The 23000-nt window shown below is 50.1% G+C and overlaps 12 protein-coding genes across 12 annotated transcripts; 5 read left to right on the forward strand and 7 right to left on the reverse strand.

Annotated features, from left to right (window-relative positions):
- Nucleotides 1–175: 175 nt before the first annotated feature.
- On the forward strand, nucleotides 176–2756 carry ade1 (bifunctional aminoimidazole ribotide synthase/glycinamide ribotide synthase; the record flags this gene model as incomplete). The annotated part of the gene is made up of 3 exons (XM_057295269.1): nucleotides 176–455; nucleotides 572–1099; nucleotides 1153–2756. 3 exons carry the CDS (start codon nucleotides 176–178, stop codon nucleotides 2754–2756), a joined length of 2412 nt encoding a protein of 803 aa, XP_057143151.1.
- A 1041-nt stretch (nucleotides 2757–3797) lies between these two features.
- Nucleotides 3798–3989, forward strand: N7519_008494 (uncharacterized protein; the record flags this gene model as incomplete). Its single annotated transcript, XM_057295270.1, has 1 exon — nucleotides 3798–3989. The coding sequence occupies one exon, from the start codon at nucleotides 3798–3800 to the stop codon at nucleotides 3987–3989; it is 192 nt and encodes a 63-aa protein (XP_057143152.1).
- A 1487-nt stretch (nucleotides 3990–5476) lies between these two features.
- On the reverse strand, nucleotides 5477–7232 carry act1 (actin; the record flags this gene model as incomplete). The annotated part of the gene is made up of 6 exons (XM_057295271.1): nucleotides 5477–5707; nucleotides 5776–6547; nucleotides 6646–6676; nucleotides 6822–6877; nucleotides 7078–7108; nucleotides 7226–7232. 6 exons carry the CDS (start codon nucleotides 7230–7232, stop codon nucleotides 5477–5479), a joined length of 1128 nt encoding a protein of 375 aa, XP_057143153.1.
- A 1451-nt stretch (nucleotides 7233–8683) lies between these two features.
- Nucleotides 8684–9642, forward strand: fes1 (Hsp70 nucleotide exchange factor FES1; the record flags this gene model as incomplete). Its single annotated transcript, XM_057295272.1, has 4 exons — nucleotides 8684–8739; nucleotides 8769–8817; nucleotides 8849–9337; nucleotides 9397–9642. 4 exons carry the CDS (start codon nucleotides 8684–8686, stop codon nucleotides 9640–9642), a joined length of 840 nt encoding a protein of 279 aa, XP_057143154.1.
- A 688-nt stretch (nucleotides 9643–10330) lies between these two features.
- N7519_008497 (UPF0220 family protein) lies at nucleotides 10331–11179 on the forward strand (the record flags this gene model as incomplete). The annotated part of the gene is made up of 4 exons (XM_057295273.1): nucleotides 10331–10436; nucleotides 10598–10858; nucleotides 10950–11047; nucleotides 11116–11179. The coding sequence occupies exons 1-4, from the start codon at nucleotides 10338–10340 to the stop codon at nucleotides 11177–11179; spliced, it is 522 nt and encodes a 173-aa protein (XP_057143155.1). The 5' UTR covers nucleotides 10331–10337.
- Nucleotides 11180–11557: 378 nt separating this feature from the next.
- N7519_008498 (uncharacterized protein) lies at nucleotides 11558–13019 on the reverse strand (the record flags this gene model as incomplete). The annotated part of the gene is made up of 2 exons (XM_057295274.1): nucleotides 11558–12918; nucleotides 12968–13019. 2 exons carry the CDS (start codon nucleotides 13017–13019, stop codon nucleotides 11558–11560), a joined length of 1413 nt encoding a protein of 470 aa, XP_057143156.1.
- A 479-nt stretch (nucleotides 13020–13498) lies between these two features.
- Nucleotides 13499–14086, reverse strand: N7519_008499 (Vps55 family protein; the record flags this gene model as incomplete). Its single annotated transcript, XM_057295275.1, has 3 exons — nucleotides 13499–13632; nucleotides 13778–13991; nucleotides 14048–14086. 3 exons carry the CDS (start codon nucleotides 14084–14086, stop codon nucleotides 13499–13501), a joined length of 387 nt encoding a protein of 128 aa, XP_057143157.1.
- A 281-nt stretch (nucleotides 14087–14367) lies between these two features.
- pre5 (proteasome core particle subunit alpha 6) lies at nucleotides 14368–15377 on the forward strand (the record flags this gene model as incomplete). Its single annotated transcript, XM_057295276.1, has 3 exons — nucleotides 14368–14519; nucleotides 14579–14690; nucleotides 14754–15377. The coding sequence occupies exons 1-3, from the start codon at nucleotides 14482–14484 to the stop codon at nucleotides 15375–15377; spliced, it is 774 nt and encodes a 257-aa protein (XP_057143158.1). The 5' UTR covers nucleotides 14368–14481.
- A 241-nt stretch (nucleotides 15378–15618) lies between these two features.
- N7519_008501 (LOG family protein) lies at nucleotides 15619–16499 on the reverse strand (the record flags this gene model as incomplete). Its single annotated transcript, XM_057295277.1, is given in 3 exon segments — nucleotides 15619–16224; nucleotides 16235–16313; nucleotides 16459–16499. 3 exon segments carry the CDS (start codon nucleotides 16497–16499, stop codon nucleotides 15619–15621), a joined length of 726 nt encoding a protein of 241 aa, XP_057143159.1.
- A 764-nt stretch (nucleotides 16500–17263) lies between these two features.
- N7519_008502 (uncharacterized protein) lies at nucleotides 17264–17791 on the reverse strand (the record flags this gene model as incomplete). The annotated part of the gene is made up of 1 exon (XM_057295278.1): nucleotides 17264–17791. One exon carries the CDS (start codon nucleotides 17789–17791, stop codon nucleotides 17264–17266), a length of 528 nt encoding a protein of 175 aa, XP_057143160.1.
- Nucleotides 17792–18159: 368 nt separating this feature from the next.
- med6 (mediator complex subunit MED6) lies at nucleotides 18160–19291 on the reverse strand (the record flags this gene model as incomplete). The annotated part of the gene is made up of 3 exons (XM_057295279.1): nucleotides 18160–18723; nucleotides 18787–19148; nucleotides 19201–19291. 3 exons carry the CDS (start codon nucleotides 19289–19291, stop codon nucleotides 18160–18162), a joined length of 1017 nt encoding a protein of 338 aa, XP_057143161.1.
- Nucleotides 19292–19714: 423 nt separating this feature from the next.
- Nucleotides 19715–22133, reverse strand: pabA (aminodeoxychorismate synthase pabA; the record flags this gene model as incomplete). Its single annotated transcript, XM_057295280.1, is given in 4 exon segments — nucleotides 19715–20062; nucleotides 20091–20645; nucleotides 20662–22085; nucleotides 22118–22133. 4 exon segments carry the CDS (start codon nucleotides 22131–22133, stop codon nucleotides 19715–19717), a joined length of 2343 nt encoding a protein of 780 aa, XP_057143162.1.
- Between the last annotated feature and the right edge of the window lie 867 nt (nucleotides 22134–23000).

Below are 23000 nucleotides of genomic sequence, written 5' to 3' on the forward strand. Positions count from 1 at the left end.
TCTCAGGTCTCTGTGAGGTGAGTAAAGTGTTGGTTTCCTTATTATCAAGCCTTTTGCAGTTGTTCACCCCGTTCCATTGTTCTATGACTCACTTTCCATGATGGAGGGGCACCTACACATACCCGCGGAGGTTTCTATATACTAACACCACCATAGTCGAGACGCTTCTCCAACCATGGCCTCCGAACAATTGCGCATCCTCATTGTCGGCAATGGTGGCCGTGAGCATGCCTTCGCCTGGAAGCTCAGCGAGTCTCCCTTGGTCGACATTATCTATGTCGCTCCCGGAAACGGTGGCACAGGCATGGGCACCAACAGCAAGATCACCAATGCCAATGTCAAGGGTGACGACTACCCCGGCCTCGTAGCTTTCGCGCAGAAGAACCAGGTGAACCTCGTGGTGCCAGGTCCCGAGGCACCTCTCGTTGATGGCATCCAGGGTTATTTCCAGGCTGGTGAGTCACGCATGCCACCCTTTTTTTTTTTTTTTTTTTTTCTCTCTCTCTCGTTGCTTCCTTTTTCATTTAAACCAATTGCTTTGAATAATTCTAACAATGACCTCTAAAATCAGTCGGCATTCGATGCTTCGGTCCCTCCAAGGCTGCTGCCCGCATGGAGGGCTCCAAGACCTTCTCCAAGGACTTCATGCAGCGCCACCAGATTCCCACCGCCGAATTCGGAAACTTCTCTGACTACGAGTCCGCAAGTCGCTACCTCGACTCTGTGTCGCACAACGTGGTAATCAAGGCAGATGGTCTGGCTGGTGGTAAGGGTGTGATCATGCCCACTACCAAGGAGGAGGCCCACAAGGCCTTGAAGGAAATGATGCTGGACCACCAGTTCGGCAAGGCTGGTGATGAGGTCGTGATTGAGGAGTACTTGGAGGGTGATGAGTTGAGTATCCTCACTTTCAGTGACGGTTATACTATTCGCTCGCTTCCACCAGCCCAGGACCACAAGCGCATCTTCGATGGCGACCAGGGCCCCAACACTGGTGGTATGGGCTGCTATGCGCCTACGCGCATTGCGCCAAAGGAGGTTGTGGATGAGATTGACCGAACCATCATTCAGCCTTCTGTTGACGGAATGCGAAAGGATGGTACGTTTGATTGAAAATATACATTCCCAAAGCATGTTTCTAATCCTGCCTAGGCTTCCCCTTCGTTGGTATCTTGTTCACCGGTCTCATGATGACCAAGAACGGACCCAAGGTTCTTGAATACAACGTCCGCGGTGGAGACCCAGAGACCCAGACTCTGTTGCCCCTGCTCAGCAAGGACACCGATCTTGCACAGATCATGGTGGCCTGTGCTGACCACTGGCTGGACGGTGTCTCGATCAAGGTCGAGCCCAACTTTTCCACCACCGTCATTGCTGTTGCTGGCGGCTACCCCAATGCTTACGCCAAGGGCAAGACCATCACTCTGGCCCCCGAGCCTGCTGGAACCCTCATTTTCCACGCTGGCACAACTCTGTCTGGCAACGAGTTGCAAACCTCTGGAGGCCGTGTGATTGCCTCCACGGCCACCGCCTCTACCCTTGAGGAGGCTGTTGCCAAGAGCTACGAGGGTATCAAGACCATCAGCTTTGAGGATATGTTCTACCGCAAGGATATTGCCCACCGTGCGTTCCGCCAGACCGCCAACACCTCGCTCACCTACGCCCAGGCCGGTGTCTCCATCGACGCCGGGAATGAGCTCGTCAACCAGATCAAGAGCTCCGTTCGCCGCACCAAGCGCCCCGGCACTGACGCCGTCATCGGCGGCTTCGGTGGCCTCTTCTCTTTGCCCGCTGCCAACTCCGCCTACCACCCTCACTCGCCAACCCTAATCGGAGCTATTGACGGAGTCGGCACCAAGCTCAAGATCGCCCACTCCGTCGGCATCCACGACACCGTTGGCATCGACCTTGTCGCCATGAATGTTAACGATCTCGTCGTCCAGGGTGCCGAGCCCCTCTTCTTCCTGGACTGCTACTCCTGCGGTCACCTTGACGTGCCCACCGCTGCGGCCTTCGTCAACGGTGTTGCCGAGGGCTGTGTCCAAGCAGGCTGCGCCTTGATCGGCGGTGAGACCGCCGAGATGCCCGGCCTCTTCGTCGACGACTCCTACGACGCCGTCGGTGCCGCCGTCGGTGCTATCAACACCACAGGCGACAACGCTCGTGCCATCCTTCCCCACACAGAAAACATGCGCTCCGGCGATGTCCTTCTCGCCCTCGCCTCGTCCGGCCCCCACTCCAATGGCTACTCCCTTGTCCGGAAGATCGTCGAGCGTGCCGGCCTGAGCTACACCGACACCGCACCTTTCTCCATGCCCGGTCTTGACGCCGGCGTCTCCGTCGGCCGTGCCCTCCTCACCCCTACCCGCATCTACGTCAAGTCAATTCTCAGCGCACTGAACGCCCACGGCTCTGCTATCAAGGGTCTCGCCCATATCACCGGCGGTGGTCTCACTGAGAACATCCCCCGCATGCTCCCCGACTCCCTCACTGCTCAGGTTGACGTTAGCACCTGGGCCCAGCCTTCTGTCTTCACTTGGCTCCAGCGTGCCGGTAACGTCTCCTCTGTCGAGATGGCTCGTGCCTTCAACTGCGGTGTTGGTATGATTATTGCCGTCGACCCTGCCTCTGAGGCCGCTGTCCGTCAGACCTTCGAGGCTGCTGGTGAGTCTGTTTACCGCGTTGGTGAGCTGCGTGCTCGCGCCGAGGGTGAAGAGGGCTGTGTGCTGTCTGGACTTGAGTCTTGGTCTGCGTAAATATCTACGATATTGACGATAAAAATTTGATATTGATATGTTGATGCGTGATGCTTTATATATGGAGAAAATGATGTGCCTGGGTTATCTATCTTATAGATCTTTTTTTGTTACCGTTTCTTTCTTGTTCTTCGTATTCCCCGTCTTTCTTCTCTGCTTGGGGCTGCCCATCAATTATAGGGCTTGTGGATGTGTCCAGAACTAACGCCAGTTTTCCTACATGCATGAAATTTATATATACTGGCAATAATTCCACTCTACTTATGCACCGGACGTGTGCTATGTCACTTGATACTCCGATCCTTTCCCTTTTATCAATCAGGGCAACTCCCTCCACCTTTCTCAGACGAAGGTCAAATACTCTCTCACACTGCCCATCCGCAGTTGGTCCATACCCTAATGCGGCAAGACCCAATGATTCCATCTGTCGACCAAGAATGGAATTGTCAGTCAAGCACCAGCCAGAAAGAACTGAGAACTGGCGCTTCCTATTCGAAAAGATCACCGAAGAGCAAGACATTTCATGTACCACTTCCCATGGAGGGTGTTCGCCAACACCCGCCAAACGCTGTCCAACTATCAGATTCCAGAAGCTGACAATATCCTCTCCACACACAAGAGGCAGACTATGGCAAGATTGCAGAGACGAAGAACTGAACTCAACTCAACTCAAATACGGGAGGGCTTAATAGTACGGCCTTTCAAGCTCTTCTCTCCTTACATACCTCCCATCCGCAGGAAGTCGGCTTCCAGTGCATACCTAATGCACAATCCAACTACAGCAGAACTTTGGCTCATTGAGTCTATGCCTGTCTTTCCTCATCCCTTCCTATCAATTTCACCCCAGTCGACTCTCACCTAGCCTTTTCACGAATCCTCCACCTCACATCTCTCTATTTAAACCGCTCTACCTGAATCCCTTTCCATCCCTCTCAAGCCAACTCCCTAACATCCTTCTGCTGCCATAAACCTACTCGATTTTGCACGTCGTACCATCTTCAGACTCCACGGCAACGACAGTCAACGGACGATGATGAGACCATGGCTATTATCACCGCGATAGGTCAGTTTGTGCAGAACTTGAAAGACTCCAATCAGCAGCGTGCTTGTGAAGATGAGGATGCCCGCCATGGCCGGGAGTGGCTGAAGACCATTGGCAGACGAGCCCTCCAGTCTCTTGCACCTCGTAAGAGGCTGTCAATAAGATCCCGTGAATCAGAGGTCCTAGGGTAACCTGGTGGCCTGGTGGCCTGGCATATCTTTCCGTCTACTATACCTTGCCGATGACTTTCTCTTGCGTCTTGCTTGTGTTTTGGTATGACTAAATTTCTTGTCTGCTGGAGACCGCAAAGAAGAGAGAGAGGAGGGATGGGGGTGAATTAAAGTGTGACAGTTTGTATATAAGCATTTAATAGCTGAGAGGGAGGTCAATCAGTTATGTGTTATTCAAAACATCTCTCATTTTTCCTTGCGTTCGTTCCATTTGACTTTAACGTACCTCTCTGAGACATCCAACTTCCATCACATCTATCTCTCTACACATGATGGCATCCTAAGGAATCAGCTCGATATGTCACTTTCGTCAAGAAGAGCCACAAACGAGGGCCCGTTTCTAAACGTATCCATAGCAAAGTGGGTTTCAAAAATCGAGTTCGAGGCGGGATATAATGCACGTCTCCCAGGACTAGGGCTGGGATCCGTCACAATGATGGCCGTGTACATTTAGTCCTGTTTCTAGCTATTGAATGAAGAACTGGAATATTCTGGACCCAGTAATGTCTTGTCGTGACCTATTCTCTTTCTAGATATACCTACTAGTTACGAAGTCACAAGATGTTGCATATATGCATGTGCCCAGGTAGGTTTCCATGCAAAGCAGCCAGAGACTATCTACCTAGATAGGTAGTAATATCAGGTCAAAAGTACCCATTAGATGCTAAGTATTGTCACAGACTGGGCGAGCAGAGCAAAAGAGTAGATCAAGATACACACCTAGTCCGTGTCAGTTTATCTCGCCAGCCTACATATTCCCAGAATATCAATACAGACTGATCGAATGACAGCATAATAGTTATGACAAGGGTCTAATCCGGCCTTGCCAAGTTTTTAGTGGACTTTCCTAGGGTCTTTTTGTTGTCTTCTCAGATACGTCTTGTAGATGTTAGACATAGAAGACATTCAACAAGCGTTGAATCAGCATTTCTAGCAGAATACAAGGAGTGGAAGTTTTGAAGTCAAGGTCACGTTAAAAACTACGGACAAGGGCAATTTAGTTGAAGACAACGCAAGCGGCTAGAACAAGACGTAGAAGACGTTGAGAGAAAAGGACAACACAACCTAATCCCTATAGCCAACCAACTCCATATACATCCTCGCCCTAGAGGTACACTGTTGTTCGCCGCAGCAGAGACCCGTCCAGGCAAAACAATCAGAGGGGTGGACGGGACAGCGGATTCGAATGAGGAAAGGGGAAAGAAATGGAGTAAAGGTGAAATGGTTCAAAGCAGAAATGGATGGATAGAGATCGAGTAAAGAGTAAGGTAAAGAGTAACAAAAGAAAACGACCGACTCTATTCCACTAAAATCGAGATTCCATTTTCAGGCTATCCGCTTGATAATGCGAGTCCAACAACGCTTGCAATCCACCAGTGCCTCCATCCTGCTTTTTGATACACCAGGAAAGTACGAGCGAATACGAGTAGTAAAGTGCTGCAAGAAGCTTAGAAGCACTTGCGGTGAACGATGGAAGGACCGCTCTCGTCGTACTCCTGCTTGGAGATCCACATCTGCTGGAAGGTCGACAGGGAGGCCAGAATGGATCCACCGATCCAGACGGAGTACTTGCGCTCGGGGGGAGCGATGATCTTGACCTTCATGGAAGAAGGAGCAAGAGCAGTGATCTCCTTCTGCATACGGTCGGAGATACCGGGGTACATGGTGGTACCACCAGACTAAAAAAAAGGAGTTGTATGTTAGTGGGGATCTTTGCGCAACATAGCTCTGGAGGCTTTTTTCTTACCATGACAATGTTGCCGTACAAATCCTTACGGACATCAACATCACACTTCATGATGGAGTTGAAGGTGGTGACGTGGATACCGCCAGACTCGAGGCCAAGAACGTTAGGCTGGAACAGAGCCTCAGGAGCACGGAAGCGCTCGTTGCCAATAGTGATGACCTGTCCATCGGGAAGCTCGTAGGACTTCTCGAGGCTGGAGCTCTGGGAAGCGGTCTGGATCTCCTGCTCGAAGTCGAGGGCGACGTAGCAAAGCTTCTCCTTGATGTCACGGACGATTTCACGCTCGGCGGTGGTGGAGAAAGTGTAACCACGCTCAGCGAGGATCTTCATCAGGTAGTCGGTCAAATCACGGCCAGCCATGTCGACACGCGAGATAGCGTGAGGCAGAGAGAAACCCTCGTAGATGGGGACGACGTGGGTGACACCGTCACCGGAGTCGAGAACGATACCAGTGGTACGACCGGAGGCGTACAGGGACAGAACGGCCTGGATGGAGACGTAGAAGGCGGGGGCGTTGAAGGTCTCGAACACGATCTGGGTCATCTTCTCACGGTTGGACTTGGGGTTGATGGGAGCTTCGGTCAAGAGAATGGGGTGCTCTTTGGGGGCAACACGGAGCTCGTTGTAGAAGGTGTGGTGCCAGATCTTCTCCATGTCGTCCCAGTTGGTGACAACACCGTGCTCAATGGGGTAACGGAGCGTGAGGATACCACGCTTCGACTGTGCCTCATCACCAACGTACGAGTCCTTCTGACCCATACCAATCATAATACTGCGCCCATGTTAGTATTCCTTTTGGTTCTTAGGGATCAAATTGGCTGCGTATGGCGTATACAGCCAAAACGAGCCGAAAAAAGGGGGATTATTTACCCATGGTGGCGGGGACGACCGACAATGGACGCTGTTGAATTTTGTCAGTTATTTCATTTCCTATGTTCAAGGTTCCTCCTAGCCAAGCAAAAGAGGGGAAGCCATCCGACGCAAGGGTTGGTGGGATGGCGGCCTTCGCACAGGAGGGGTGTCATATTCTGTGGGGTTGGACTTACGGAAAACAGCTCGTGGTGCGTCGTCACCGGCGAAACCGGCCTTACACATACCCGAACTATATCGCAAATCATCAGTATCATAGTTCTTGTAGTCTTTGGATCACCCTCTGGCAGTTGTGGAGCGAGATGGAAAGCCATTGGGATGGATTCCATCTGCCGTCGCGGGCGGATTAGGGGTGGCAACGACCGCGACCGGGCTGAGTTGGCGACCCAAAACACAAGCCAGAAGCTCCGGGGGGAAAAGTATAGCACATACCCATTGTCGATGACGAGAGCAGCAACTTCTTCTATAATAAGATATACGGGTTAGTTGTCATTCGCAAATATGGAATCGAAGCTGTGGCCAACAGGGGGGGGCAGCTTCCGGGGAAGCTGGTGATGTGGCCACAACTGGAATAACATACCCTCCATTGTGACTGATTAAACAAGGGACCTAGGGGAGAAGAGGGGAAAAAAGAAAAGAAAGATGGAATGAGGTTAGAGGGGATATAAGTTGGGATTAGGGGAGAAAGGAAGAAGGAAGAGAGAGAGGGAAGAGTGGAGAGGGGTTTGTGATGGCTGGGATTGTGGGCTGCCTGAGGCCTTAACTCTGAACCCCCTCCGATCTATGTTTTTGTATATAACTTTCTTTCTTATATTTTATACTTAAGAAGATTATAAGGCAGAACTATTTTCAATTTCAATTTCTCACTTGGATTCCTTCAATGTCTACCTAAAAGCATTGCGTGGACATTCTTGGGGACCCTTTTGGGTACGGGGGGAACACGTACCTTGACCGGGTTAGGAGTTTACCTTGTATTACAGTACTTATACAGCACTGTCAGGCATACAAGGCATATATAATTCATACAATTGTGTCTTGTGTACTCCGTACTCCGTAGGCTGCTGAATTTCCCCGTGGCGCCGATGTTCTAAGTATAGGACAGACCCAGACTTGAAGTCATTGGGGTACCCGTTCCAAGGTTATTGGAAGTGGACACGCAAACCACTTCAGTTTTGGTAAGATGGGGATAATACGGGAGAGTCCCAACACTGTCAGACCATTTCTATCTGTTCAGGTTACCGCCATTTCCCTACCCTCGAGGGTTAGGGAGAACAGCTAAGCCTCTTGGAATGATGAGGCGGTGAAGTGCCACGTGATATACATTGGGAAGTACGAATACGAATTGTACAGTTCTCTCTTCACCACTGACATATTTTATGATCCGATTTTGCATTAGAATGGAATAAAGTCAGCCCACTTTTGGCTAGCAGAAAATCCTGCTATGTACGGAGTATTTGACCCCTCCATCGGCAATAAAGTTCTTCCAAACTGAACTTTGAGCCCCTTGAAATATATCTTGGCACCGAACTTTGATAACCGGGTTCTAGTATATTCCAAGCCCTACTTCGATAAACCACCACGGAAACGATGGGAAACAGCATTGTCTCATGCATAACACAGCTAGCGGAACGAGGGCCAGATTATTCCTATCTGCAAAGCTATCCCGGATGCCCAACGGTTCCAGCAAACCACTATTGAGCCATTGGAAATCACACTGCCAGCGCCATCCAAACCGAAACAAAACGTGGTGGTAGCATTCTTTTATATCTTCTTAACTCGGTTATCTCCAAGAAAAGTCTAGAAGCCCTCAGTCTCTGCTCAGATTTCCAGTGAGAACGAATATGGATTAAACCTCAGTGGTATTACATGGGCCAAGACTCGAATCACATATGGTTGACAGAGTTGGTAGCTCAATGTTGGGATGAAAACCATGGATTTCTTTTATGATGTATCATCTTCTGGAGAAAGCGTATTCTATATTCCATATTTGTCTATGATGTAGTCCAGTTCCTTTTCCAAGGGTTTAGTATACGGTCACATGATCGAACCCGCTGGTCGCCGCGCGAATCGACCAGAGCCCCCGAGACATCTTATGTCAGCGGGACTTTTTTTTCCAACTGTAGAAAAGTATTGATAGAAGATCACAACTGCAACAATACTGTGTCATATACAGTAAATCGATTTTTGACCTGCGATCCTAGAGCCTATTCCTACTCTCCTCTTCTTCAGCCTCCTTCTAAAGCCAATAGACCCCTACACACCGACAATACAATTACCCCGCCAGCCCACCATGGACCCCGAAATGAACAAGCTCCTCAAATGGAGTGTCGCCAACTCCCAGGCATCCGTAGGCGCCGATGGTGAGGGCAGTGCCCCGAATGTACCGGCAGCTGCATCAAACCTGACCCCGCAAATGATCAACACACTCTTTGGCGGCCCCTCCGAGGCCGACCTGATGCGAGCCGCGATGGAGGTCGTGCACGACAAAGAGTCCGACCTGGAGAACAAGTTGATCGCATTCGACAACTTCGAGCAGTTGATTGAGGGAATTGACAATGCGAACAATCTCGTCCCGCTGAACCTATGGAAGCCGCTTGTTGAGCTGCTTAAGCACGACGAGGCCGAGATCAGACGTATGGCGGCCTGGTGTGTGGGAACAGCGGTACAGAACAACCCGCAGGCACAGGATCAGGTATGAAAGGCTCCTATTGACGCAAGTATGATAATCGCAAGTGCTAACACATTCATCAGCTCGTCACCCTAAACGAAATCCCTACACTCGTCACCCTCGCCACTACAGAGTCCAACCCCGCAACCCGCAAGAAGGCCATCTATGCCATCTCCTCTGCAGTCCGTAACCACCAGCCCGCCTTGGATGCGCTGAATAAGAGCCTCCCTGAAGGCTATCCCACCGACAAGACAGACGCCGCCGACATGGACGGCATTGATGTTATCATGGATAAGCTGCGGTCTCACCCGGTCGAAGCCTCGGCATGAAGGAAGTGAACTGTGACTGGACTGTAAGAGTCAGAATACACAAAGACACAGAGGCAGCAAGATACCCACCGAATGCGAGTCCGTCCCTTGGGACTGGCCTGGTGTCGTGCCAAGGGCCGACGCTCGCAGTGCGACAGGCAACTAGGCTGTTACTGCAACTGCGTTGAGCGCTGTGATGACGACACCAGGCTTCACTGCTGGTAAATGCTGGCGATCACTTGATGTGCGGATACCCGAAATGGTTTAGCACCTGTTCCTGGTTACTTGGTTGCCTTAGGATTGCATCGGTGTGATCCAGCAACCTGATTTTTTGTGGTCTAAGCATATATTTGAATTGTACATACCCGGGGCTTTGTCCTACATTAAATGCAATCATGAGTTTCGACTGTCAAATCCCGATGCCTGAATCTGTGTATCTACTTTGGTGCCTATGCTGCCTAATTTGGACTGTTTTGTTGTAACAGTATGTCCCAAAGAATCCAATAAATTCCATACCGTAGCTCTTTACATATTGAGAGATCTCAAATAAAAATAGAAATCAATTTACCCATTTACGAATTAGAGCACATGTTGCCTTGCTTGGTGATATCCATAGATATCTCGGAACAACATTTCTCCACCCAGACATCGTCATTGGAGTCCAGCTCTCACCAGCAACATCCCCTCAACCAAGACCTCATCCCCACATCCCGAAAATGGACAGCTCAAACAACCGACTCTTCCGCTTCTCCAAGCCAGAGTGGCTGAATAACTCGAGCGTCCGCAATGGCGGCGTCTACGTCGCAGGCGCCCTGGTAAGCATCGCATCCGATCCACCCACCTCCACGCTCCGCACGACACCCCAAGCTCGAAACCTTCAACCCCAAAGCAAAATGAAATGGAATTGAATAAAACCACACACAATCAAAACCACAATCAAAACCACAATCAAAAGCTAACAAACCCCGTACCACAGTTCGCAGCAGGCTTCTTCTTCCTAATCGACGTCGCCTCATTCTCGCGCAGCCCGCGCAACGGCTCAGACGTGCATATCAAATTCGTCGACTGGATCCCCGGTATCTGCTCCGCGTTGGGAATGCTGGTTATCAACTCGATTGAGAAGAGTCGGCTGCAGGCTGATAGCTTTAGTTACAGCGGGAGTGGGGTTGCGTGGAAGGCGAGATTCGTGCTGTTTTTGGGCTTTGCCTTGCTTGCTGGTGGATTGGCTGGGAGTGTGGTATGTATATGTTCTCTTTTTTCCTACTATTCTACTACTTCTGCCCTGGGAATATGTAGGTTGGGGGGCTTGCTGACTTGCTTCTCTGTAGACGGTTATGGTGCTCAAGTACCTCATCAAGGATTATCCTATCCAGACTCTTTACTTTGGAATTGCGAATATTGTGGCGAATGGTCTTGTCATGCTCAGGTATGTTTTTTACTTATTTGAATTCTATTTCAGTGCGAAGTCGTACTTTCATACTAACAATGCTCTAGCTCGATCGTCCTCTGGGTCTCTCAGAATATCGAAGATGACTACACCTACAATCTGGCCCTGTGAGGCGGACTGTTTCAATTTATAACTCGTCTTTCTGTATTCTACTCGATTTCCTTGCTCTGATGACTTTTTGCCGGGATGCATTTTATATGCATCCACATCTTTGGCTGGGATTGGCGCTTTAGCATGAATTCATTTGCATTCCTCTTACATTTCACGTGTCTCAAGGAGTATTTATTATGACAGCCCAGAGATATCTAGAATATCACAGGCATTCTATAAATAGACAAAAAGTAAACAGTATCGAGAGAAAAGTATCATTGCAGCTATGCATGGAGAAACAAATACCCTAAGAACCGCCCGTGAACACCAAATCCCATATATGCATTCGTAAACTCGTAAAAATCACCATCACCATTACCCACATTACCTTCAACCACCTTAATGCTCCTCGCAGAACAACCTCAATAACTCATCAATACAAGTCATAGCCTTCTCCTTCTGCAAAACCGAAGGCGTCAATCCAGGCGCCTGCTTCAAATACCTGCGGAGCGCAAAAGCAGCAGCCTTGTACGTCGCATGGTACATAGCCTTGAACTCATCATCATCCGCAGTACTACCGGGCGCCGGCGTTTCAGCACGCAAAGCTTCGGGCGCAGGCGTCGCACCCGAGACATCAGGTTCAGGCTCACCAGCACCACCCGGCTTACCCATTGACGCAGAGCGCATATTCGCACGGTGGAATCCATACAGACGCATGCAGGTCAAGATCGTGCGCGTGATGAGATTCTTGTTCTCGGCAATCACGGTATCAGGATCCTTGGCCGGTGAACCGGGCGTAGAATCCGGTTTTCCCTCGGAGACTGAAAGAGACGACTGGCCCTGACTCTGCGACTGCGTTCCACGGCGGCCGGAATCCAAGAATGGGTTTGGGGTTGGTGCGCGCTTTTGCGGATCGGCGGTTTGGGCTGGCGTTGCGCGGCTGCGTCCGCTTGCTGGGCGATGGAGGCCTGCTCCGATGGAGACGGATCGGGAGCGGTGGGAGACGATTCGGTCGAGGGATGGGAGGGTTGGACCGTCTTCTTCGGGCTCGCGCTTGATGCGGAGCGTTTGTAGGTTCTGTGAGGAGGAGAGTGGTCGTGAGGATGCCATTAGTTGGGAGACGGCTTCGCCGCCTCGTTGGCGGACGCGGCGGTGGTGCTGTGCGGCTACTTCGAAGAGTGTTGCTACTCTTTTGCGTTTGGGGCTGGGTGAGCTTATGTCTGGTAGGAACTCTGCGCAGCGCGGGTTCGTGACGGGTTGGTCTGGGTTGGAGGGTGGTGGAGATGGGTAGGCCTGGGCTTGGGTGAGTCGTGAGGTTGATAGTGGTGCGGCGTAGATTCTGAGTTCGTAGGGAGCACGTTGTGGTGTATTGCTGTGGCCTGGGATCTCCGAAGGGGATGAATGCGGCGGGGTAGGTGGGCGTGTGCATGATGCTGCGCTGGATAGCACGCCGTAGACTAATAGGCTTGTTGTGGTTGCGTTGCCTGATTTAGTGTTGCCTTCGACACTGACCAGCAGACCGACTGGGCATTGGAAGGATTGTTGGAGCGCTGGATCTTCCTCATTTAGCCAGAGGGCGCCTGTTAGCTTCCCCTGGAGCCATTTTGATGTCCCCGCGTCGGATGTGTGTAGCTCGAGGTTGGGACCAGCACGTGCATGCAGTGGGATAAGTGCTGGGTTGACGAAGCTGCGGAGATTGAGTTGGGACTCTTTGGATAGCTCGGACTGGCAGTAGGAATTTGGATCGACCAGTCGAATTCCTGGTCCAGTGGTCAGCGAGGAACAGGATGCGATGCGCGTGTGACTTACCTTCTAACTTCGAGTCCGAGCCGAGAGGAATGGATCCTGACCAGACATTCATCTTGTTATCTGGATCCCAGAATGATTCTTCATAAGTTCAGCATAGTTATATTAATTTGGTATAGTTGTGTTGTTTCTAAACTGATCTGCTGTTATCTCCGAATCTCTGCAGACGCGCCGAATCCGCGCGCGGTCACGTGGACCATAGATCGGACTAAATAAAACAGTTAAAAGGGAACATTAGAATTGTGAATAATTTCAAAAGCTAAGTAGTTTTGAGATTCTTCATTTTTCAGAAGAATCCTCTATATCCATTGGGCTATAGTACACCTAGAGTAGCACAGCCAGGTGTTGGATCGCCATTAAAAGTGAGGCACACCCCGCACCAGATCACTCATACATAGCATATCAAGCATACGCTGGAATCAAACGAAACAGTAGAAAAACAGATATCATCATGAAGGCCAGATGCCGCGAGGCCACTGGCCTACACCATAGGTATAGACCTTGGCAACCCCGCGCCTCATCTAGTCTGGGCGATCAGAACTCTTCCTGTTCCTGGAAGAACATTGAGAAGCTAATAATGGTGCCATAAATCAATAGGCCTCCGAAAATCGACATGATCATTGCTGGGATCTCGATTGCGCCGCTGTGGGCGAGGACGATAGGAAGTGCTAGGGAACAGGTCAGTTGAATAATGATCAATGGTGCAATTACGATGCCATCAGTATAGACAAAGCGTGGTCCGGACACCAAGAGCCGAGCGATGGAGGGATAATATGCCCCACAAGAGGGGTTGTTGTTGAACCAGCAACGTACCGATACCAGTAAGAACCAAAAATCCGGTCAGGAACCGTCCAAAGTCCATAGCGGAGTTGCTTGAGCTATCCATGAAATCATCTGGGTTTGCGCATCGTTGACAGATCCAGTTGGGAAGCGGCGCAACGACGTAGATGCCGACCACCAGTAGCGGCCAGTATTTGTGCCATAGCGCGGAAGAGAGGATAACGAGGAGGAAGCCAATCGCAAGAACCTAGTCAGATGTTAGACAAGATTTAGAAACCAGGCGAACAGCGAAACGGAGCGTACAAATGAGAGGGCAATGATGGTCTTCAGTCCAGCAGCCATGATTGCGGAGAAGCCGAAAGCTGATCGATGAGACTAAAGGTGGGAGGGGTAGGCGTTGTTGAACTGGGCTAAACCAGGAGACAATATCAAAAGCAGATCAAAATGACAGCCCCATTGGCCGAGTGTAGGAAACCAAAGAAGGGCAGTAGAGCGATAAGCTGGAGATGAGCTCGAGAATGAGTGACGTTGGCGCCTGAAGGTCACTGGATATCGAGGCCTCAGGCACCAACAGCTCATGCTTCACACCGCGTCACTTTACTGCCTACTCCAGCTCCCCCATTCTCCATCACCGGATTATCCCTCGGATTCTTGAGTTGCTGTTCCTGAATCTCTATTTATCAACAAGAATCCAATTTTACTGTTTGCTTTGATATCCATCCACCCTTTCCGCCACGATGTTCAGAAACAATTACGACAACGATGCCGTCACCTTGTAAGATCAGGTCCCCGACCTCCCTCGGATTCATCAGATGCTAACTCGAGGGATCCCAGCTCTCCACAGGGTCGGATATTTCAAGTGGAGTATGCACAGGAAGCAGTGAAGCAAGGATCCGTCGTCGTGGGATTGGTGAATAAGACACATGCCGTGCTGGTTGGACTGAAGGTTCGCAGACCTACAGAAGACGAACAGACCAAACCGTCAAAACTAACGTTTCAACACCTCTAGCGCAACGCAGAAGAACTCTCCTCGTACCAGAAGAAGATCATCGAGATCGACTCGCACATGGCGATCGCCATCGCCGGCCTCGCATCAGATGCCCGTGTCCTTTCAAACTTCATGAAGCAGCAATCCCTCGGCTCCAAGATGACCTATGGCCGGCCCATCCCCCTGGACCGAATCGTTGCCCAGATCGGCGACCGCGCGCAGACCAACACCCAGCACTACGGGAAACGGCCGTATGGTGTGGGTCTGTTGGTGGCCGGTGTTGATGAGGCTGGCCCGCACCTGTTCGAGTTCCAGCCCTCTGGACTGACACACGAGATGGTTGCTTGTGCCATCGGTGCTCGTTCGCAGATGGCACGCACGTATCTGGAGCGAAACCTCGACAAGTTCCAGGATTGCAGTCGTGATGAGCTGATCCAGCATGGATTGAGCGCGCTAAAGGAGACGCTGTCTCAGGATAAGGAGCTTACGATTGACAATACTTCTGTTGGTGTTGTTGGTGTGACTAATGGCAAGAAGGAGAGCTTCAAGTTGTACGAGGGCCAGGACACGGCTGCGCTGCTTGAGGTGCTGGAGCAGCGTGAGTCCGCTGGTGCGGAGGGCGAGTCCATGGAGGTTGATTCATAATTGTCTGATTTGGTTTAATGATTCGCATAGACATGAAATCCTGATTATGCTTTGTCTAGTGTTTACGTCCAATGATCCCAGTTATTCATCAATTCATAAGGCTCTTCTAACGAAGTAATCTACTCGTGTATGTTTACATGCCCGCTGAAGTTTTCCACCGAAACCCAAACAAACCCGAAATGAACCCAGCCAAATGCAGCATCTATGTACTACCCCATTTGTTTGATCAAACAGAGTAGCTTCACTCCTCTCCCCAGTTCAACTGCATCCGCCCATCACTAACCTGATAAGCCCGCAACTTCGGCCAGACCTCAGAAACATCCTTGGCCTCCGCAAGGATCTCCCCATTACTAGCACTGATATACCCCTCCTTCACAGCATTACGCACCCAAGCCAACAATCCATCCCAGTACCCATTGATATTCAACAACACAACCCCAACCTTGTGAATCCCCAACTGATTCCACGTCGTCATCTCCATAACCTCCTCAATAGTACCAAATCCACCAGCGAGCGAAACAAACCCAGACCCAGGCCCACCCTCAAGGACCTTCTCCGCCATCAGACGCTTGCGCGTATGCATATCGGCAACAATGGTCGTCATGCCGTACTCCGACTCGGGAATTCCATCCGCTTTAACAGCATCAACAGAGTCGACAACCCGCTCGGCGGTTTTGCCCGCTACCTTCGAACCGACCTGGCCCTCCGTGTGTGCGCGCATGCCATTGACTGTTGCGACTTTGACTAGGGCGCGGGGATGATGCCGTGCACGGCTTTCGGGCCCGAGAGTGAGACAAGCGCGCGAGCAACTTCGCCCATTAGGCCGGTTGTACGCCGCCGCCGCAGACTAGTTGCACGTTGTGCTTGTGGAATTCTTCGGCGAGGGCTCGGGCTGCTTGCATGTGTACGGGGCTGTTGCCTGGTACGGAGCCGCAGCTGGGACACGGGGGTTTTGTTAGTTCAATTGTTTAAGGAGGGAGGAGAAGATGGGGATTGGGCTTCGGGTCATACACGCCAGATCGGTAGACGATATGGTGTGGTTGTAACTGAAAGTGTCCAAGTGGTGAGGGGTATGACTCACAATACACAGACGACAGCTTGTTTGGTCTCTGAGTCCGTCATGTTGGTGTGTAATTGGGGATTGAGTGTATGAACGGACGAGTGTATGAACAAGTAAAAGGGTTTGAAAGACTCGAGATCAGAGGAGAGTGAAGAGAGGAGGCAAAAGGGGACCTGAGACCGGACAGGTAAACCCCCCACTCCGATAAGAGATAAGTATAACGTCAGGGGTCCAACTTTCCAACTTTACTCTCCAACCTACTTTTTATAGGAACGCTTGGCATTTGTTTCTATATAGTAAGTCTATAAAAGGCATTGGTGGGGTTTTACAGGCTATACAGACTAATAGTAGCAATATGAGCTGTGATCGGAATAGAGTAGCCACAGATCTATACTTCTAGCCTAGTAGACCAACTCTATTTAGGTTCTGTCTACATTCGACTTTAATTGAAGAGATACCAGGGGAAATTATAGGTTACAGCTTCAATAATTTATATGAAAAGCTAATATACTCTTAGGCTCTTCAGCTTTGATGTGTCATGAAATAGTGGCGAGTAATGACGAACTGACAACAGCTTTAGGTTGTGAATATCAACTTGGGGCATTACGATGTTAAGTAGCTTTGTCACGGACGATTGAACTGATCCATACCCTTATATCGACAATTTATTCTTCCTTTTGATGCCAAAGATATGATAAATACAGCAACCACCTCGCCCTCCACCCTGAACTAGAACTAACTATAGCCAAACAATATAACAAGCAGTCACGCACCAAGCTGGAAACACTAGACCCTATCCAAGAGCCACCTAGAGACTTTCCCACTATCAAGCATTCGCCTTGATATAGTTCATCATATTCTCAACCTGCGTGATACCATTTCGGTTACCCATATCAAAGGAGCCCCCGTGAAGCTGAGCCAGTCTCTGACCGGGCGGTTTTCTCCCATCGAATTCGTAGAACCTGACTTCTTTACCAATCCCAACTGCGCCAAATAGTCTGTCAGAGGCTTTTGCAATCTCGTCCTCAAACTGACCAATGGTATCATCCCAGCACGATGGAGTGTTACTTGATGGACACTTGCATTTGACTAGCAAGATTTGGCGTTCAATCCACTCCTGTGAAGCTGAAGGGTTCTGAGCCAATGCCCAGACTTGAATAGTGACCTCCGGCATGGTATTGTTGGCAAGCGTAGAACCTTTGAAGATCGGCCTGTAGCCATGGCGGCCAGGGAACCACTCGGTCACTATTGACTGCCAGACAGACTGAACTGCATCTAGACTGTGGGGCTTGACTGATTGCAATGAGCTGAGAAACCCGAGGTTGTCGTGCAGTGATGGGGTATAGGTGGCCATGTTGTGAGATTTAATAGGTTAGTGTAAATAATAGCCTCTGGCAAGGGTAAAAATGAGCAGGATTCTCAGCGATGATAAATGAGTTTGAAAGGATGACTTGGAGACTTGATGTGGATTGCAGGCGTCTGGCTGGTTTAACCACGAATCCGTCCATCACCCCCTCTCCCCCACCCCCGAAATAGAAAGATGAGCTACGTCGTTTATATACTCTGGGAGATAACAAATCGGAACTCGGTAGTCAGGCCAATACTTCTATGTCAAACGCAGATGATATCCAGCTCCTACGTACAAACAGAGTAGCCCCCGTAAATGCTATGCCCAACCCAAACGCCCAGCGATGCAACAAAAAAGGGTATCAAGAAAGCAACTCAGCTAACGACCCGACTCTTCTTCCTCTTCCCCTTATCACCAGCAGAGCTAGGCGGCGAAGTACTCTTCTCGGAAACCTTACCGGGGGTCTCGACGCGGACCTGCGGCGTCGACGCCCTGACAGGCAGTGCAGAAGGCGTACCAGTCGGCGCCGCCGCAGCGATTTTCGGTGCAGCTTTAGCAGCCGAGCCGGTGGTCTCCCCACCAGTCCGAGATAGAATGAACGAGCCCGGTTCGCCGACGAGAGGGTTCTCATCCATGAATTCGTCGCCGTAGCGAGTGAGCAGACTGAATGATTCGGCTAGACTGCGCGTGTCTTGATAGGCTGAGCTTGTAGTTGAGCCGCCCAGGCTGGATTTACTGGTTGATTGAGAGGATTCGGTGGTCGGGAAGGATGCGTCTGGCATGGGTGTTGCTTCTTTGCTCTGGGAGGCTTGGCTGGTTCCGGCTGATTCTTTGCTGCGGACTCCTGGTGGCAAGTATGTGTGTCCGTGTGAGGCGGTAAATGTTGGTAGCGTCGCGGCGGATTTCATGAGCTGGGTTAGGGATGTGACGGCTGATAGCTGCGGGGAAGGACTCGTTAGAATACTCGTCTCGGAGTGGTCTGAGATCCGAGAGGAACATACAATTCGGTTGCCCACCACACTCGCAACTGAAGGGGCCATGTAGATGCAGTCGCCGACAACGAAGTATGTAGATATCACGGTTACCTCGTCGTCCATGCCGCTCCTCTTCCGCCGGTTCTGCTTGCGGATCACCCAGATGTTGGACGGCTCGTGGGCGAAGCGGTTGTCTGTCTGTGCGGCTGCTTGGAGTGGGTCATATGACACCATAAACTCTAGGCCCTGCATTGTTTTCAGTCGGGCTTCGAAAGCTTCGCGCGTCTCGACAAAATGACGGAAGGCATCGTTGTAATTGGCTTGGATGGCGAGCGAGGCGTTGTTGGAAGTCGAATCAAAGAAAGGGGATTCGGCAAAGTAGAACAGAACTAATTGAGAAAATTAGTCTCACGTCAAGGTGTGGTTAGGTGTGCAGCTCACTGTTGTTGGAATGAAGGAAACCCCCCATCATCTGGACGTGCGGGGGAGACCGCCAGAGGATCTCCTCCATTGAGGCATCTTGGCTCGCCATTCGGGACTCTGAAATAATAGACCGAGTCGAGTCAGGTCTATCGAAGCTCTGGACAGGCTTTTATTTTTGAAGATTGCGAAAGAGGTTAAAGGAAAGACGCAGCCTGGACGTTGAAGCTGCGGAGAAAATGATGTTTGTTTTGTTTGCAACTTGACAATCTACGATGACGAGGGGGAAAAATCAGTTGGGAGAGTGGTGAATATCCGTATTTATAATTTCTATAGTTGTTGAATGGATTTATAGACAAGATTCAAGGTACATATACAATACCAAAAGGCAACCCAAAACGCCAGCGCTGAATGTTGAATCGAATCTCTATCCGAACGCATGGATCCAGATGTTGAAAACAAGGAAAAGCGTGGATCATGATGCGATCACGCATAACCGTTATAATGGCCAATAACCAATAACTGCACCGAGTAGTTAAGATGTCGTGGCCGAGTTCTCGCCTGCATCAAGCGGCGTGAAAACGTTGCAAACTACACGCAGTTTGGTCAACATCTCATCCCATTCGCCCTCTGCTGTGCTGAGTGTGGTAATAGCACCCCCGGCGCCAATTCGCCAGGTCTGCTGCTTATTCTCGGTGTAATCTCGACCACCAGAGCAAGTAAATGCCGAGCGAATCAGAACCGAGAAGCTTCCACCTCCGCCAAGGTCCAGGAAACCCATCACGCCGGAGTAAATGCCACGCTTGCGGTTCTCAATCGTGCGAAGATGCATGCAAGAGCGTTCTTTCGGCGCACCAGTCATGGATCCCGGTGGGAGGCACCGCTGGAGGGTGGTCAGACCGTGAACGGACATGTTGGGGGGTATTGAGCTGGGACATATGTCGCACAGCGAAACCAGGGTGGTTGGGACGGATTTTGCCCTTGATGTGGGTGATCATTGAGTAGACTCGGCCGTAATCTGCAACTTCGAGCAGCTTCTCCACATGGACGCCACCTGATCCGCAGATGCCATACAGATCGTGCCGGATCAAATCTGCGATCATAAGGTTCTCGGCCATCTCTTTTGTGGAACCGAGGATCTCGCAGGCCTTCTCCATGGTCATGTCTGGTGATTTCCGGACTGTGCCTTTCATTGGCTTCATCTCCAGTGTCGATTCACGGTCCCAATTGAGGAAACATTCCGGACTGCTGCTAGCGATCTTTGTATCTCCCAGATCTGCGAAAGCGCTGAATGCAGCTGGGTTGTATGTTTTGAGTCTCCTGTACAGCTTCCAGGGGAATATCAAACGGTCCGACTCCCCTTCTGGAACTGGCAAGGTGATTGACGTCTCAGATGTGAGACATAGTTCATAAGATTCACCAGCTTCCAACTCCGCTTTGCATGCCTCGATTTTCCGTTTGTATTCCTTTTCCCTGGGGAACCGAATTTTGCTTTTGCCGGAGAATTGAATCCAAGCCCCGATCCACAGATGTATCATTGCCATTATTCGAAAGGGTTTGCAGCAGCTGCAGGGTCTCATCAAGCCAACCCGCATCATCATCGCGAGTGGATTGAATAACAACAGCACCAGTGGTATTGTCAACCACGATACTTCGTTCACACCATAGAAGGCTGACATCGGGTGGATCCACAAAGGAAGGATCAGATGAAGATTTCCCGCTGCTGGAGGGCGTTGGTGACTCAGAAGCCTGCGCATGGCCCGGGTGGGGAAGACAAGTGAGACCAAGCTCGTAGGAGAGATAACCCAGGAAGCCACCCCAGAATGGCACTTGAGAGTTTCCTGTATCTACTTTCTTCATTTCCATCAAATACCGTAAGGCATCCCACAACTGAGCAACAGTAAGACAACTCTCAGTCTCTTTGCAGTCGCCATACAGCTGGAGCAATCGAAGTTTATGTGTCTCGACATTGTACTCCAACCGCCATGAGCCAGGACTCGGCACCGAAGCGATGCTGTATTGGCCATTGGATTGGAAAAGGACTGTTGGCGAACCTGGCTTATTGAACACTTCACTTATAGCCTCTGCGGCCAAGCCAGGCCGATCAAGGGACCGGGAAGCCGAAATTTTCGAAGTTGACTTGCTCCAGTTGAGCATGTCATAAGCAGCATCAGGGAACGGACTGGGAGCCGTAAGGGGGCTGATGACAGTGCTGGGGAGGGAACAATATCCCCCACGTCCAACAATCTTGTTATATCCAAGAGCCATCTTCCACCAATTCCGGAGAAGTGCCTTACAGGCATTGATTTCTGATTTGCAAGACTCCGGATGGAACTGAACACCCCAGAATGGCTTTTTGGGATGGCGAACTGCCATGGGTATCTGTGCTTCTGGGCGATCCTTTAGAGACAACCAAGCCAAATATTCCAAATCGGTCGATGTTGAAGAAGCCGAGTTGGCATAGAGTGAGTGGTAAAGTGTCACCTCTACCTCCGGTAGATGTTCAAAGATATCCTTCGCTGATGTGGAAATCTTGTGAATCTGCCCATGAATCGGGTACGGAAGCCGCTCGATAGGAACGCCGTGATGAAGGCAGAGGCTTTGGAAACCCAGACAAATACCAAAAACGGGAAGGAGTCCTGAGTCGTGAAGATTCCAAATGTCTCTCATGATACCGACATCAGTAGGCACGTTGGGGTCTCCTGGCCCCGGTCCAAGAACGACAGCTTCGTAGTGCTGGAGAAACTCATTCATGTTGGAGTCGGGCCATTCTGAGTCAATAGTCATTACTGTGACATTGACCCCCAGGGTCTCCTCCAGCATAGCGACAACATTGTAGGAGAATGAATCATAGGCATCAACATAAAGGATACTCTTAGTCGAGGAGCTGGGATCAAGTTGTGGCACTGTGTTTTCAGTCTTTGGGCATCCCAATCACCTAGCATTGGTGCCATGATGTTCGAATTTGATGGCGGGGTGCACCGGAAAATCCCGACAATCCCGGAAAAGGCTCTGAGATCAAATGAAATCAAAGGTTTCAGAATTCATCTGCATAGCAGGATCTTCGATTCTTAGCCTTGAATTAGCTACTCGGAACGAGTTTGCCGCTTATCTGATGGAGACAGATCGGAGGGTGGCAATATGCTCAGAACATGCCCCAATGAGGAAAAAGAAAAGAAGAGATTTAGAAGTATAGCTTTCAAATGACGATATTAAACATGCAATCGGAAATTTAAGGAAGCTAATATGCATTGTCGTTGACACGAGGAGAGAAAAAAAAATTAAGGTTGAAGATAAATTGAAAGGCCAAAAGCGGGTACCGACGGGAATTTCACCGATGTGGCAATGGAAGGGAGGGATTTTGATATTGGACTTTTCATGGGAATAAGATGTAGGTTATTTAACCTGGGGTCATTAAACAGAGGCATTTCCGTGGGAAGAATAATGTAATACATCATATGTACTTCTTATAAGCCCCTTAACGATAGAACAGGTATATATAGCCCCGAAATCAGGCCTATAGATAAAACACATTTACTGGGCTGTCTCATCCCATCTGTATATACCTAGGTACGTCAATGAACTATGCATAACGCTAGCCCGAAAGAGACGGGAAATGTCAGACTGTATAGAACGAGGAAAAGTTGACTAAAGAGTGCATAATACCTGTCAAGTTGTCGCCCTACCTATGGCTTCCTATGTAGACGAGGATGAAAATCCTACAACATACGGTAATAGATCATAGACACGTTGCTTTTTACCGAAATTCCTTTTTACGGGAGGCATCATTGAAAGGACTCACATATTTGCAAAAAGAACTG

This window comes from Penicillium mononematosum (genome assembly GCF_028829835.1).
Source record: "Penicillium mononematosum strain IBT 11891 chromosome Unknown utg000005l:1.0-9366267.0:1.0-9372171.0, whole genome shotgun sequence".
Taxonomy (NCBI): Eukaryota; Fungi; Ascomycota; class Eurotiomycetes; order Eurotiales; family Aspergillaceae; genus Penicillium; species Penicillium mononematosum.